Genomic DNA, 16,965 nt, shown 5'->3' with positions numbered 1-16,965 from the left:
TACAACTCTTTTTCTTCTTCATCGTCATTCTCCCCGCCTTCCCCCTCCGTGGCCTTGCCGCCACCCAAGAAGTGGCAACGCCTTGATTGCAACTTTGTCGGCACCATCACAGCCCTCAATACCTCCCTCTCCCTCAACCTAGACTCCATATGTGACCCCTCACCTTCGTGCTTCGATGCCGCAACTATGCGCAAACAGAATTTGACATGAAAGATGTTCTTTTGCATGTGCGATTGGTGGACGACCACCCAACGATCAACCTTCAAGAGATTCACAACAACGACAACGATAGCAATGGAGTGGTTTTCAAGAACAATGATGTCAAACTCTCCTTTGGGCATTGATGGAAAATGGAACTCTCGAAAACATTATACATTGTCGAGAAATTGATCGATCGTGATGGCCCATCTACAAAAGGTTGCGACTATGACTTCTCAATCGTCCACTGCGATCTCAAGTCATCAAACATTCTCCTCAACAAGGACGGGAAGGCATGTGAGAGATTTTGGTACTGTACACATGTTGGGTGTTCATTTGCAGTTGCATGATGGAAACAAGCAAGTAGACCTCCTCTTCCTCAACATTCCAAGTCATCATTGGATACATGGCGCCAGGTGATTATCTCTTTAGATTAACTACATTGTGAGTCCATTTTGCATGACCAAAAGAAGGGCGATGGAAGTAGACGACAACTGTTGGTGGAGACAAAAGAAAGAAAGAGAGCTCATAGTTATGCTTGAGGTGGCACTATCGGCCTCCTCTTTTTTGCCATCAACATGCACAAATGTCATACTCAGCAGCACTATGCGATCCCCTCGCGCAAGGGGCCTAAGACGCTCACCCCTTTTCCCTTTAATATTCCTTGGTCCTTTTCCCGAAGGATCCCCTTCTCTGTTCTCTTCTCTTCTCTCTTCTCTCTTCTTTCATTTCTTTTCTTTTCCTTCGTGTGAAAGGATCCTTTCCTTTCTCAATTTGTCCCTAGAAGTAAATAAGGCATAAGTAATTTTGATTAAAATTCTATAATATTAGTTTAAATTATTTTAACTTAATTACAATTATTCTAATTCACTTAAAATTATTTATTGAATGAAGTAAAATTAAGATGCTATTTGAGGATAATAAAAATAAGTGTTCCTTTTTATTTATTTTGTTTTCAAATTTTCAGCGGTCCATTCATTTGCTACATTTTATTTTTATAAATATTTATAAATAATAAATGAAAAAAGAAATAAAGCTATAAAAAATGGCGTATTGGGTAACATTTTGAAGGTATTATGCCGGGCTCAGTACCCCAAATTAAGGCCCAATATACCTCTTCTCCTTATCGCAACTGCGGCCGGTACTCCACTGCCCAAACCGCTCGTCTCCGAAACCTTTCGCTCTCTTCCCTTCGTCGCCGTCGCGCCGGACTACGACGACGAGCTCCGGTACTCTTTTCCTCTATTACACCCTCGTCTCTGTCTATCTGATTTGTTATCTTGTATCTGTTACTTTGTGTTTGGTAGGAGAAGGAAACAGGCCGTCATCAAGCAGCACCAGGGCGGAAGTTAAGAAGCTGAGCTGCATTAGATGACTATCATCGGTAAGCCTTACCCTTTCGTGTTTACACGATCGAGATAATTGAATTGAACAATCGAGTTCTCATCAGTATAACACAGTGTACCAGATGCTAGATCGAGAATAGAAGTTGTCTAAGCTAAACCCTAGAAATCGATGCCCATTTTAGAATGCAACCGGTGTAGTTTTGCATTTGTAGGAGAACAGCGGACGAATTCACCATATTGTTATGATACTTAAGGTCCCAACTGTTGTAGTTTTCAGCTAACCCGATTTGCATTCCTCTCCTTAAAGAATCTTAAACTATTGAAGAAACTATCTTCTTTTTTGTTGTTGTTGTTGTTGTTGTTGTTGTTGTTTTCGTTTTATGATGTGTTGCTCTTAATTTACTTCTGGAGTTGTAGTGAATAATTCGAATATCTTCCTTTGCTAGGGATATTCAGAGGAGCTATTCTATCACCATATTCATGTAAATGTGACCAGACACACTGCAGTGCTGAAACTCAATTTCGAAGCATCCCGCGTAGATCAGCGAGGATATATGCTGCTCGCCGTGCAATTTCTAATGATCACAAGGAGAATCCTGATTTCTCCAGACAACAGAAAAGGTCTTCCATGGGCAGGAGCAAACAATACCAAGAGCTTGAACAGTCAGAAAGGAGTGAAGAAACTTATATTTTGTCCTCTAGAAATGGGCCTTTCATGAGTAATATGAGGCACCAGGCTACTGCAACTCCAGGACAGCGAGATGAAGAAATACTCGACTTGTTTCGGAAAATCCAAATGCAATTACAGGCTGCTGCCAAGAAAGGTAAGAAGTCTGAAGCGAGTCGACAAAGGCAAAGCGACAGGGCAACCGTGGATTCCCTCGTCAAATTGTTAAGGAAGCATTCGATGGATCAGAAGAGCAGTCCCAAGGAGCATTTTAGTAGCAACCTACTACCAAGAAGCAACACACTAGTGGATGAGAATAAATCAAATCTTTTTAGCCGAGATGGCACCAAATTGAAGGAGGAGCCGGCTCTTGATCCTGGGCTTCCAGATCCAGTTTCTTCCACAAGACCTGCCACAAATTTCAGACGAAAATCTCTAGTTTGTAGAGCGAACTTCCAAGCTGTATCGTTTGAAGAGGGTATCAACCCTCCTCCACCCACAAACTCTCAAGCGAGTAGGAAGAAGAAGAGCGATATCATTGTGGACAACTCTGAGGCCTCGGTGCATGCAGATATTGGTGTTTTGGACTCTCTTGGCCAATCATTGTTGGACGATCAGTTTGATCCTCCTCTGTCCAATGAAACTGCCGAAGTGATTACGGAATCATCTACTCTAAAAATCTCATCCGATTTGCCTTCCTTAAAATTATCAGAGCTGAGGAATCTTGCAAAGTCTCGCGGCCTAAGGGGATATTCCAAACTCAAGAAAGGTGAACTAGTCGAATTGCTTGATGATTGATGGTCGACATCAATGCTGAAAGGGGAACTTGAAGCTCAAATCACATCCCCTCTTTTCCGATGCAACGAGATTAATCCTGATTGTTTGCAAGCGAACTACTGGAACTAAATCCTACCAGCATTGTGCATCTACTAAGGTGGACGTCATGTGATTTCTGTGTTCATAGTAGTCGATAACTCAGTTTTACTTGTTTAAAGCCGTTCATACAATTAGATCTTGTCTATCTTCTCACAGCTTTAATACTTTTGTTGTGGACTTGCAGCTTGCAGGAACTTTTTTGTGTAGACGATCCAAGTGATTTGATTGTTTAAGAAAATAGTCTAAGGAAAAAAAATAACACATAGATTTTCCATGTCTCAAGAATATTTTAATTTTTTTTTAATAAAATGTAGATTTTATTCTTCTGTGGTGACAAAACAAATGGTTTAGTATTTGTTTTTTTTTTTTTTTTTTTTTGCAGAAAATAAAGATTGAAATTTGAAATTTTTGGTACATGCTCAAAGTTGTCTAACTATCTCAATATTTTGAATAGACTGACTTATGTTAAATAGTTGTTTCGGTATATGATTATTTTGAATAAAAAAAAGATTGTTGAAAAATAAGGATTAATTAGTTTGGCGTTGAGTTGGTTTTTATTAATTTTGTTTTTTTAAAATTGACATATATTCCTTTTTAAATGGTTAAAATATCCACAAGATTTCAGAAAAATATTTTTCAAGAATGCCCTTAATCAAAATTATTTTATACAATTTAGAGCATAATTTAATTAGAATTATTTTATACAATTTAACATCGTCTCTTTTCTAATAATATTAACATAATTCTAATGAAGGTAATAAATAATATTTTATTTATTATAATTTTAAATTAAAATAATTTTGTTATAATCATAATTACTACCACTAATTATATAGTGGAGAAGTGTCATAATTATTATAATAGTGTTAACATGATTTTAATTAAATCAGGCGGTTTTATTTAAGTAATTTTGATTAAATTGAAGAAAATATTTTGGTATAATATTATTTTAAATATATTTTTTTTTGGGAAAAAATTGAGTTGATATTATATAATATTAAAATAAATGCATTTTTAAGATAAAAAATATAATAAAGCGCTATTTTGATTTTTTTTTTTTTAAGGAATATTCTTACCAGAATCATAATAAGACACTCCATGCCTATCAGACCCTCGAATAGATAATTAATAGATTTAATATTTAAATTTCAACTATAATATATTATTTGAGATTTTCCTCCAATGACAATTGAGTTTGATCCAGTCCGAAAATCGATGAGATGGAAAGCGGGGAATGTAGCACTCCCGCTAATCATCTGTTTACTCCGCTCGGACCTGCAACATAAACTACGTTAGTGCCGAGTCAGAGAAGGGATTTCCGGCGTTGGCTCTCCGACGCTCAAGTCAGTCACCGGCGATGAAGTATAAGGCGGAGCAAGAAGACTGTAGCGCAAACAGTAACTATTGCATACCTCCGCCGATGCTTGGACCCCCCCTTTATATAGAGCTATGATAGCGTGCGTGCACGTTTCCCAAGACGGACACGCTTCTCAAAGTTTCCTGAAGAGATTTGTCAGTAAAGTGTCATTGACACAGTACCTTAACCGGCCGAGCATATCTCTGAAGTGACAGTGGAAGCTTCCGTCGTACGATCTTCTGGTTGTCCATGCCTGGTGTTGGCGACACCAACTCCCAAAAGGATGTCGATGGATATCAGCGTACTGTACTGCTAGACCGAGTAGGCTAGTCGTTCAGCCAGACTTTTGCCGCTCTGGTGTCCCTTCCGGTCTACCAGAACCTTGCTACTCCCGTGTGTGTCCACTCGACCGAAGTTCCACTTTGCCACTACCGAGACCTGCTGCGAGGCCGAGCGAGGTAGTCGCTCGGTTGAAGTTGAACTCTGCCCATATCAAGCTCTGCTGTTTGGCCGAGCAGGGTAGTCGCTCGGCCAAAGTTCTTTCTGCCAATGTCGAATCCTGATGCCTTGCTGAGCTGGGAAGCCGCTCGGACGGCTTCTGCACCTTGTCTTCATTGAGCGTCGGTCATTTGACTTCTACCTATGTCAAAGTCGGCGGTGGATCGGAGCCCTCTCCTCGGTCGGGGCATGCTTCTCCGACCGACCGATGCCATCTACGCGTTGACTGCCTTGACTTTCACCTCCTTTGACCTCCACCGTGGCAACTGGGTAGGCCCCTTCATTATCACCACATCACATGCCTCCCCCTCAAGTCTAGTCAAAGGAGGCTACAAGTCCGACTAATTGGACAATTGTCTGAGCAGTTTTCCTCCCGATCAGCCTTCAGCATTAACTTGGCTTCTGATTGGGATGCGAACACTCCCTGCTGGCTGGCCTATTGAAGCTTATCGTTCGACTGTAGGTATGCTCCCTCAATCCGATTGGCACAATGAATATTTACACTTGTGAAATCTTTTCTTGGGTTGTCTTGGACAGGCTCGAGCTAGGCTTACGTCACCCAGATTTCTAGGAAATCGTGCAAATCTCTCCGTATTAAGGCTAAGTGTGCCCCCATGCCCTTATTAAATGTCGACCCGTGGTGATGCACCATGCATCCTGCTCACTACCGCCACACGCCTAATGTGACAAGCGGATATCTGTCGTGATGTGATGTTTGGCAGTTCAAATTTAACTGTCAGATCTCGCCCTAGGTTTCTGTGACCTAGATCGAACGGCTCTGGTCGACCGACCCCAGGCTTATAAGCCCGTGCACATCAGCGCCTTTGCGCACTTCTTCGAGTTCTACGGTGACACTCCTGTGCTCTGACGATGTTCCTCTTCCCTTGCTCTTCCAACGTCCTTTTTCCAATAAGCTCTCTTCCCATCGCCCCTTGCTTTCTCGTCTTTCTGTGTCTATCCTTCCCCGTCTTCTGAGTTTTTCGGCTCTCAGTGTTCCGGCGATAATTTCGCCAGTAGGTTTTCTTTCCTTCGCATCTCTTCACCTTTGTTTTGCAATAGCAAGTTCCTCACAGCCTCCCGCTGGCATCTCTGGACTCTGGTACACCTCTACCGAGTCTCGGTTTAACGTCGGCGATGTTGAGAGTCTGAAAGTCACTTTTGAGCTCCCTCCCGAAAATGAAGTTATTCTTCCTTCTCCTTTCGATCGGTCAAATTCTCCGTCGTCTGGCTGTATTTGCTTCTTTAGGGACCATTTTACCGTCGGTCTGCAGTTTTTCATCCACCCCTTTTTTTCCTTCGTGTGTAAATATTTCTGAGTCTCTCTTCATCAACTAGTGTCGAACTCCTTTCGGCTGCTATGCGAGGTAATGGTTCTTTTTCGCCTACACGACATTCCCTTTACTCCCCGACTTTTTCATTACTTTTATTATCCCAAGTCTTCCGAGCAAGGAGTTTTTCTTTTCTAAGCCCGAGTGGGCTTGATTTTCTTTGACAATGTCGACCTCCAACAAACACTAGAAGGAGTACTTCTTTTTTGTGCGCTTTCTCAAGCGACCAGACTTCCCAACCTTACGGTAATTCGACGCGGTGACTCAGCCTCCATTAAATAAGTACAAGAGCCAATCAGACTATCTCAACACAACTTCGATATTGGCCGGTCAGAAATATGACATCCACAAACTGCTGTTGGAGGGTGTCCTCTATATCTTCGGCTTAAGTCCGATCCGCACCCGACTTTCGTTCAGCCTAGGTATGTGACCTCTTTACTTCTTCCTTTGATTCTAACTGATTTATCTTCCTCTTTTACAGTCAAAGTCATGCTACATGCATGTTTGACTGGCAAGGCGAAGCTTGCGAATTCCGCGATCAATGTCGCTGTTGTGGAAGAATTAGAGAGCTGCGGTCTACAGCCAGTCGGCTCACAAAAAGAACCGCAAGATGAGAGCGAAGCAACTCCCATCTTGGCAAGTGGTGGAGCGACTGACAATTCACCACTTCCTTTCGAACGGCTCCCAGTCGTCCAAGTTGAGGGGGCTTCGGGGTCAACCTCCTCAATCGAGCCATTGATCAGACGCAAGAGGCGCTGGGTGGAGCCTTCATCACGCTTCGCCACTTCAGGGGTGCGGTCTGTCGAACGGGTCGAGACGTCGACCCCCTGCTCCCGTCCAAGAGTCCACAACTCCTGAGTCGTCAGATCGGACTCCTTCCCTCTCTGGTTTGCCACAAGGGACCATCTGCATGATGTCGGTGGCCTTCCTGCCACAAAAATCGAAGGCCAAGAAGTTTGGCATCCGTCCACCGTCTTCATCTCGGCCGTCCGGACGAGCTATGTCTGCACAATCAGCCCCAAGCAACCAACGCCATATTACGACAGTTCTCCATTTGTCGACCGAGAAATGGAGTGAGTCGGTTGGCGCCTCATCTCGAGCCCCCGAGCACCAAATCATCATCCAAGGGTCGTTTGCCCAAATATGGGCGGACGCCCAAGCCCGTGCGGCGATGATGCCTCCTGGGGCGCTTGCGGATAGCCACACCCCAGATGCCTACTGGGGGTAAGTGTTATATTCATTTTAATCTATTTCTGCTCGGCGCTTATATTCCCTTTGTTTTATAGTACTAGGTGGAGAGTCTGGTAATGTGCCAAAGGCTCACTTTTTTGGAGGAGGAAGTGAAGAAGATGAAGGCGTCAAGCGGTCAATCCTCCGCTGTTCAAGAGCAGACAAACGCTGAGGTGGCCAAATTGCGGGCCGATCTGGAGAAGAGCACTAAACGGCTCGAGGCCGAACGGGACAAGAGTTCAAGGCAGGCCACTCTACTGGCTCAGCTCAATAAGCAGGTCGCCACCTTCAACAATAAGATTGAGTCGACCAACGTGAGAAAGAATCGAGATATCGAAGACCTCAATTTAAAGAATAAGGAGGCCCGGGCCCTCGCCCAAAGACTCAAGGAAGTTGAGGATTTCCTGGTTGCCGAGTAGAATAGCTGGTCAGCCAAAGAAGCTACCCTTCGCGACCAACTTGTCGACAAAGATAATGCACTGGCCACCGCGAAGGACGAGCTGGAGGCCTCCCGAGTGGCGTTAAAGACATATCAAGATGCCGAGGTTGGTCGGTTTGAGGCGATAAAGAAGAATTATATCCGCTCGGATGCTTTTAATGATAAAGATGCCAATCGACACTCCACCTATTCGACCTGGCGATCGACAGGACGATCGACCAGCTCTAAGAGGGTGGCTACTTGCCGGCAGCTCTCACCAGCAGCATCATCAGCCGGGACAAACTTACCGCGTCGCTACTTGACGACACCTTAGACTACCTTGAGGGAGGTCGAGAGTTCTTGTAAAAGTTTTGAAGTCTTAATGAATGCTTGTCCGTTCGGACAAGCTTTATCTCCTTGTATGTTTTTTAACTCATCTTTTGAGCATTGCAAGAACTCACGCCCTCGTGACTCCTCCGATCATCCACGATTAGTCCATCCAGCTAATTGATCCTTTTTGTATTCGGAGTTCCATTATGACTCTGCGAACTTTCGATCGATCTTGGAGCATTTCGAAGAATAGTGCCGAACGATCACTATATCTTGAAGACTTCAAGCTTTTGAGTAGTATGGGTTCACGGTCAGCTATTCATCGATGCTTGCCCGCTCATTGGACCACGGGTTTAAGGTCGCCGCTCGACCGTTGAGGAAGATTAGGTGAACACTGCGATTTAAGGTTACCGCTCGACCTTTGCTATAGACCCGAGTTTAAGGTCGCTGCTTGACCGTTGATAGAGACAAGAGTTTAAGGTCGCCGCTCGACCGTTGATGGAGACAAGAGTTTAAGGTCGTCGTTCGATCACTGATGGAGACAAGAGTTTAAGGTCGCCGCTCGACCACTGATGGAGACTTATTTCAAGAGACCTTCGCTTTTTATTCATATTTTGCCCTGTATTCAAGAAATATACAAAAATATATGGTATTCACTCGTGTACCTCTTATTGAGCCCTGTAGGGTTGGAGATGATTCGCGCTCCATGGCCCCTCGAGCTGCCTTTCATCTTCATCCTCCAAGTAATAAGCGCTCGAACGGAGCTTTTGCACGATCTTGAAAGGTCCTGCCCATGAGGCTTCGAGCTTGGAGATGTCGTCAACCGGCTTCACTTTCTTCCAGACGAGATCGCCGACTTAAAAGGACCTCGAAATCACCCTTCAGTTGTAGTTCTGCTTCATCCGTTGCTGGTACGCCGAGAGCTGAACAGCTACTTTCGCCTGCGTTTCATCCACCAAGTCAAGCACCATGAGCCTCCGCTCGGCATTTCCTGCGTCGTAGTGCTGCACCCGAGCGGATTCTACTCTGACCTCCACGGGGACGACTACTTCATCGTTGTATACCAAGTGAAAAGGAGTTATGCCGGTCGCCTCCTTCGGGGGTCGTGCGAAGGGCCTACAACACACTGGAGAGCTCATCGACCCAGCTGCCTCCAACGTGGTCGAGCCAAGCACGTAAGACTCAGAGGATCTCCCGATTAGCGACTTCAGCTTGTCCGTTGCCCTGGGGGTAGGCCACCGATGTGAAGGCATGTTGGATGCAATAGCCCTCGCACCACTCCCTGAGACCCTGACCGGCGAATTGCCTCCCATTGTCTGACACAAGTCGGCATGGTTTGCCGAACTGGCATATGATGTTTTGCCAAACAAACTTCATAACCATCTGCTCAGTTATTCTTGCAAGCGGCTCAGCTTCCACCCACTTTGAGAAGTAGTCGACCGTAATGAGCAGAAATTTACGCTGACCAATCGCCATGGGGAATGACCCAATGATATCCATGCCCCATTGGTCGAACGGAAAAGATACTATGGACGCCTTCATTTCCTCGGTCGGGCGGTGCGAAAATTTGTGATACTTCTGGCAAGACAAGTAGGTGACCACCGTCCGAGTGACATTTTCTTAGAGGGTCGGCAAAAAATATCTGGCCAGGAGTATCTTTTGAGCTAACGCACGACCACCCGGATGACCTCCGCAGGAGCCTTGGTGCACCTCTCGCAGAATGTACTCGACATCTTCCGATCTGATGCATTTGAGTAGGGCCTGGAGAAGGCTCTCTTATAAAACTGGTCCCCAATCAAGGTGAACCGTCTGACCCTCTTCTTTAGCAGGCAAGCTTCTTCCTGATCGGTAGGTGTTACATCTGACCACAGAAACTCTGTCAAAGTTGTCCTCCAGTCGTTCAGGAAGGTCATTCCTTCCATTCGGTCAATATGCGCCACAAGCGAGACCTGTTCTATCGGCTGCCCTTTGATAATCGGCGAGAGTGAACTGACTAATTTTACCAACTCATCCATCGCCTGGTTCTCCGATCGGGGGATCTTTTATATAGTGACCTCCTGAAAGTTACTCTTCAACTTCTCGAAGGCCTCCACGTAAAGCCTGAGTCGGGCGTTGCTTATCTCAAACGTCCGGGATAGTTGTTGAACGACCAACTGAGAGTCCGAGTTGATGAGGACTTTAACGGCTCCCACATGTCGAGCTGCCTGTAAACCTGCTATCAGTGTCTTATACTCTGCTTCATTATTGGTGGCTCGGTAGTCCAGCCGAACGGAGAGTTGCATCCGGTCCTCCCTGAGGTGAGATAAGCAATATGCCGATTCTGCTGCCTTGCCGAGTGGACGAGCCGTCAACATATATCTTCCATATTGCCTCCGACTTGGTATTCTGGACCTCTATGACGAAATCCGCCATGGCCTGAGCTTTGATTGCCGCTCGGGGTTGATATTGAATGTCGAATTCGTTTAGCTCGACCGTCCATTTGATTAGCCTTCCTAATGCTTCAGGGTTGAGAAGGACTCGCCCCAAGACCCTGTTAGTTAGCACAATGATTATGTGCGCTAGGAAGTATGGACGGAGCCTCCGACCAGCGAGAATCAAAGCGTAGGCTAATTTTTCGAGAGTGGTGTAGCGAGACTTTGCATCCTTCAATATATGGCTCAAAAAATATACAGGCTGCTGCTCTTGACCGTTCTGCCTAACCAGAGCCGATCCAACGACATATTCGTTGGATGACAGATAAATCCAAAGTGGCTTACCAACAACCGGCTTGGCCAATACAGGCAAGGAGTTCAGATATTTCTTGAGCTCTGCTAATGCCCGATCGGACTCGACATCCCATTAGAATTTTGTGGTTCGACAAAGCACATTGAAGAATGGAAGGCTCCGATCAGACGACTTGAATATGAATTTGGACAACACCGTAATCTGACCGGTCAACCGTTGAGCTTCCTTCAAGTTCCGAGGTGGCGGCATGTTTTGTAACGCTTTGACTTTGCTTAGATTGGCCTCAATGCCCCGCTCAGTGACGATTTAACCTATGAAGCGACCACTTTTTGCGGCGAACATACACTTGCTGAGGTTCAACTTTATCCCATAAGTCCTCAGTGTTCGACAGGTCTCGTTGATATCTGCGCATAAGTCAGCAGCTCGGAGGGATTTAATCAATATGTTGTTGACGTATACCTCCATATTACGGTCGATCTGCCGTTGGAACACCTTGTTTATCAGCCTTTGGTAAGTGGCTTCATCATTCTTGAGTCTGAACGACATGATGTTATAGCAGTACGTTCCGTCAGCCATAATGAAGCTGACCTTCTCCTAGTCTTCGTGGGCGAGCGACACTTGGTGATACCCTTGGTATGCGTCGAGCATGTAGATCAGCTCGCAACCCACCATTGAGTCCATCATCTAGTTTACCTGGGCAACGGATAGAAGTCCTTTGGGCACGCCTTGTTCAAATCACGGAAGTCGATGCAGACCCGCATTTATTGCCCGACTTGGAGACTAATACGACATTGGTCAGCCAACTCGGGAATTGAACTTCCCTAATATGGCTGGCCTCCAACGATTTCTCCATCTCCGCCCGAATGATCAAATTTTTCTCTACGTTGAAGTCCCTCTTTCTTTGCTTCACTGGCCGAGCATCCGGTCGGACATGAAGCTCATGTTGAGCCATGCTCGGGGAGATATCGGGAAGCTCGTGTATCGACCAAGCGAACACATCGTGATTTTGTCCAAGGTAGGCAACCAACTCTGCCTTCTTCTCCATCTTCAGGTCGGCAACAATAAAAGTGGTTGCTTCCGCCCGGCTAGGGTGGATCTGAACCTCCTCCTTTTCTTCGTACACCAATGTAGGAGGCTTTTCAGTGATTGTGTTCACCTCTAAGCGCGGATTCTTCCGTGTGCTCCTCGCTTCGATCTTGACCATCTCGATGTAGCATCACCGAGCAGCCAGCTGATCGCCTTTGACCTCACCCACCCGCTTGTCTACCGGGAACTTGATTTTTTGGCAGTAAGTAGATACTACCGCCCGAAACTCGTTGAGGGCCGGCTGACCCATGACGTTGTAGGTCGACGGTGCGTTCACCATGATGAAGTTTGTGGTTCTGGTTCTCCTCAATGGTTCTTCCCAGAGCGAGATGGCCAGTCGGGCCTGTCCAAGCGGCATCACTTCATTGCCCGTGAACCCATAGAGAGGGGTCTGTAAGGGGATCGGTCGGCCGGTTTGAAGGGGGGTTGGATAGACGGCACCCCCAAATCGATTGATCTTCCTACACTTGTTAGTATGCGCAGCGGAATATACAAAACAAACAAGCTAAAGGAAATTAAACTAAAAACAAGAAAGAATGCAAACCAAGCTACGCGATCATTTACATGGTTCGGAGATAAAGCTCCTACTCCACGGCGTGTCCTTGAGGTGGACGATCCCTATCCGTCGGTGGATTACTCCCTGGAAGATCTCCGGCTGGCTCACGTATGTCCTTGTGGGTGGAGAAACCTCACCACAACTCTCACCAAGGACTCTTTACAAGTTAGGGCATAGGTAGACTACTAATAGAGATTAACCACCTCTATTTCGTCAACCTCAACCAAGCTTCCAAGGCTTGGTTATATATGCCGCGGGTTAGAAAACCCCGCCTACCAGTCGACTACCAAAACATGCAATCGACTGCCCTCTGTGGAAATTCGACCGTTACATCCCAACGGCTCGATACCAGTCGACTGCTAAAACTAGCAGTTGACTGCTCCACATTGACCAAACGAACAGAAGCATTCTGTTCGCTCCCAGTCGACTGCTAAAATATACAGTCGACTGCTACAACAACGATATAGTACTGCTACATTAACACTACAGTAAAACCCTAAAACTAGGATTTTACTCCGAGTGCAATCTCTCGTGCACTCGTACCCTCACCCTTATGACTCACTTGACGCTTCTTTGCAGCCTTGACCTCTTGTCTTCAAGCCTACTTCCTTTGGCTCTTGTCCCTCGGATGCATACAAGCCCGCGGCTCGTCCCCAATGCCATCCTTCGCGTATGCCTCAAAGTCGCTTCTCTCGGCCCTTGTCCTCACTGCCTTGTCCATGGTCCCTCGAATGCTCCATCCTTCACCGGACCCGAAGCCATCAACCTGAGTCACATGTGTATCTTGCATACCTGCACACTCACATACACATATCAAATAACAAGGGTGAACCTAACTTAAACCCTTTGCCCAAACACCTAAACACATGGTCCCATGGACCATTGAGATTGCTTCAACAGGGTCGTCATAGGCAGCAACTCATTCAGATCAATTTGTAATTGATCAAACGCTTTCTTGAAGATAATGTTCACCAAACTCCCTGTATCAACAAAAGTTCGATGAATGATGTAATTAGCGATTACTGCCTCGATGATCAGTGCGTCATTGTGAGGGATCTCCACTCCCTCTAGGTTGCTAGGGCCGAAGCTGATCTCGGGCCCTTCAGCCTTCTCCCTCCGCGTGGATCTCCAACCGTCGAGCGTACGACTTCCTGGCCCTGTTGGAGTTACCACCTGTCGACCCTCCGGCGATCATGCCTATTTCTCCTCGGAATACGTTGCTTCTGTTTTCTTCTTCCCGAGCGGAGGGTTTATTTTGCTCGACCGGGACCCAGGAGGGATCAGTGTCATCCCTCTGCTGATGTTGATGATGCCGCTTGGGCGCCATTCTTTCGTCCTCTCGTCTCCCAGTAGATCGATGTTTGTGTCGTCGATCGGCGGTGGTACCTGTTAGAATGTATACTAAAAGTCTAGCTTTTGGTATAAATATTTATCTAGAAATAAGAATCACATTGGTCAAATGTCTACATTTATGATAAATGTAGTTGTTCAATTAATTTATATTGTAGATAACATGGTGTGTGATGTCACACACAGAAGATCATGTTATCAGTACCTCATAAATTATAAACAGTAGCTCACGACCAAGATGGAAAGTAACAAACTATTGGAAGGTCGTAGTGTAATTAGGTATTAGTTTATCTTAACTATATAATTACACTAGTACACTTAGAGTGTATTGAGTAGGACCATTAGAGGTCGTTTCTTTTATACTGACTTTATAAAGGAACAAAGATCTCAGTTATTATGGAAGTGCGTGCTCTTAATCCCAATATAATAACAAGCACATATATTTGATATTTATTTCTTTAATTTATCAATGGGTGAGATTTAGTTCGATAAATCAGTAAGCCCGATAAGTTGGGAAATGATATCACTTATAGCGTGTGTTGTTGATTATAGAAGGAAACTGTGTCCTAGTGATCTAGGTTGAGAATGTCCCCAAGAGGAGCTCATAAGGATTGTCATGTTAAACCCTGCAGGTGGACTTAGTCCGACATGATGATAAAGTTGAGTGGTACTACTCTTGGAGCTAGATATTAATTAAGTGAGTTGTTAGTAACTTACTTAATTAGTCGACATTTGTTATTTTAAACGCAGGGAGACTAACACACTCATAATAAGAAAGAGCCCAAAATGTAATTTGGGATTGGTGCGGTAGTTCAATAATAGTTCTCTAGTGAAATGAATTATTATTGATAAAATTAAGTTGTGTGTTTGGGGCGAACACGGGATGCTTAATTTTATCGGGAGACCAAAACCAATTCCTCCTCTCGGTCCCTATCGTAGCCTCTTATTTATAGAGTACTATACCCACCTATACCCACCTTCTATACCCACCTAAAGGGGGCCGGCCAAGCTAGCTTGGGAATCAAGCTAGGGCCGGCCTAGGCTTGGTTTATGGGTGGCCGACCCTAGCTTGAACCCAAGCTAGAGGGGGCCGACCATAATAAAATTAAAAAGAATTTTAATTTTAATTTTTATTATGTGGAAGATATAATTTATTAAAGAGAATTAAAATTAAAATATCTCTATTAAAAGGGTCTACAAAAGATTAAAGAAAGAGATTAGATCTCTTTCCTTATTTGTAGATTGGAAAGATATTTTATTTTCTCTTTGAAAATTATTCACATGTTAAAAAATTAAAATTATTGAATTTTTTTTTATCAACCATGAAGGGATTTTTGAAGAGAAATTTTATTTTTAAAATTTCCGAAAACAAATAAGAAAGTTTTAATTTGTTGATTGAAACTTGTCTAATTTGTCTCTCTATGATGTGGTCGGCCATTATAAGTTTAATTGGGAAATTTTATTTTATTTTTCTCAATTAATTCATGTCAAGGAAGATTAAGGAAATTTTATTGTAATTAAATTTCCTAATTTACCAAAGCCAAGGAATATAAAAGAAGGGGTGGGGGTGCCTTCAAGGGGGACAACCTCTATTATTTTTCTCCCTCTCTTATTCCTTGGTGTGGCCGGCCATCCTCTCTTCCCCTCTTCCTCTTTGTGGTGGCCGAAACTCTCCTTGGCTTGGAGCTCTTGTGGTGGCCAGATACTACTTGGAGAAGAAGAAGAAGAAGGAGAGAAAGCTTGCATCCCTTGGAGCTTGGTTGGTGGTTTTCTCTTCATCCTTGGTGAAGCTCTTTTGTTTTTGGCCGAACCTAGCTAGGAGGAGAAGAAGGTGCATTGGTGGTTTCTCATCTCGGAAGATCATTGCCCACACAACGTCCGAGGTTAGAAGAGGAATACGGTAGAAGATCAAGAGGTCTTTCTAGAAGGTATAACTAGTAATTTTTCCCTTCCGCATCATACTAGTTATTTTTGGAAATAATACCAAATACAAGAGGCTTACGATTCTAGTATTTCGAATTTATTTTCGATGTAGTGTTCTTATGTTTATTTCTTTTCCTTGTGATTTGATTGTTCCTTTCGGTTAACCTAAAGTTATTTTAGGAAATTAAATATTAGCTTTCCATAAAAGGTTTTGTCTAGTCGGTGGTGGTTGCTCCCATATCCAAGAAGGTCATGTGCCTCGCCACGTCAGTACTGGGAACCAATTATGGAAATTAATATTTAATGGAATTAATAACTTAAGTGATTTGGATCAAACGTGTTAAGTTCTGCAGGAGATCCAAGTCTAAACCTAAAAGAACAAATAAATTAAGTTTTGGATCAAACGTGTTAAGTTCCGCAGGCGATCCAAAATTTAATTTAAAAGAACACATGGTAGCTAGGAAAAGGTTCAGACCTTTGTACAAAATTTTTGTACAGTGGAACCTCTAGGTTTTCCGAGTAGCAACCAACAATTGGTATCAGAGCTAGGGTTTTGCCTCTGTGTATTTGGTATTAGTTTAAATTATGCACATGTACATAATTTAGGCAGGTTAATAGTAGGATGTGCTAACTTTGTGGATGCAGGATCCAACTATTATGGCTTATAGTTTTTATGTGTGTGATTGGACCCTTGGACATGTCAAGGGCAATTATATGTGTGTGCATGATTGTATTATATAATACAGCAGGAGCTGTATTTAATTTTATTAGGATTTTATTTTTGATCTAGTTATATGTACATTCCTTTTATGGAATATAGGATCGATGGATGTAAATTTTTTATTTTATGTTCGATCTAGTTTACATGTACATTCCTTCGAGGAATATAGGATCGAAAAATGTAAAATTCTATTTATGTCGCGGATCGAATCTTACAAGGCGTGGAACCTTTTGAGGACCAGAGGCACAGTGGAACAAGGAGCAAGATGGATGCAACATCTAGACCCGGTGGCGGTGGCCAAATATGGCAGCAGCTTGGGATGACAACACACGGAGGACAACCATAGATAAAAGCCAT

The 16,965-nt window shown here is 44.2% G+C and overlaps 2 protein-coding genes across 2 annotated transcripts; both read left to right on the top strand.

Moving 5' to 3' along the window:
- Window positions 1–1,282: 1,282 nt before the first annotated feature.
- LOC122001533 (SAP-like protein BP-73) lies at window positions 1,283–3,348 on the top strand. Its single transcript, XM_042556320.1, has 3 exons — window positions 1,283–1,427; window positions 1,506–1,582; window positions 1,991–3,348. The coding sequence occupies exons 2-3, from the start codon at window positions 1,570–1,572 to the stop codon at window positions 3,007–3,009; spliced, it is 1,032 nt and encodes a 343-aa protein (XP_042412254.1). The 5' UTR covers window positions 1,283–1,427; window positions 1,506–1,569; the 3' UTR covers window positions 3,010–3,348.
- Window positions 3,349–7,577: 4,229 nt separating this feature from the next.
- Window positions 7,578–7,919, top strand: LOC121999431 (tropomyosin-like). Its single transcript, XM_042554115.1, has one exon. It carries the CDS (start codon window positions 7,578–7,580, stop codon window positions 7,917–7,919), a length of 342 nt encoding a protein of 113 aa, XP_042410049.1.
- Window positions 7,920–16,965: the final 9,046 nt, after the last annotated feature.

This window comes from Zingiber officinale, chromosome 7A (genome assembly GCF_018446385.1).
Source record: "Zingiber officinale cultivar Zhangliang chromosome 7A, Zo_v1.1, whole genome shotgun sequence".
Classification (NCBI taxonomy): Eukaryota; Viridiplantae; Streptophyta; class Magnoliopsida; order Zingiberales; family Zingiberaceae; genus Zingiber; species Zingiber officinale.
The sequence above is the reverse complement of the archived record's forward strand: the minus strand, read 5'-3'. Positions and strand labels throughout refer to the sequence as shown.

Bases quoted from the DNA above. Each gene is read 5' to 3' on its own strand.
- LOC121999431 (XM_042554115.1), top strand. From the start codon at position 7,578: ATGTGCCAAAGGCTCACTTTTTTGGAGGAGGAAGTGAAGAAGATGAAG.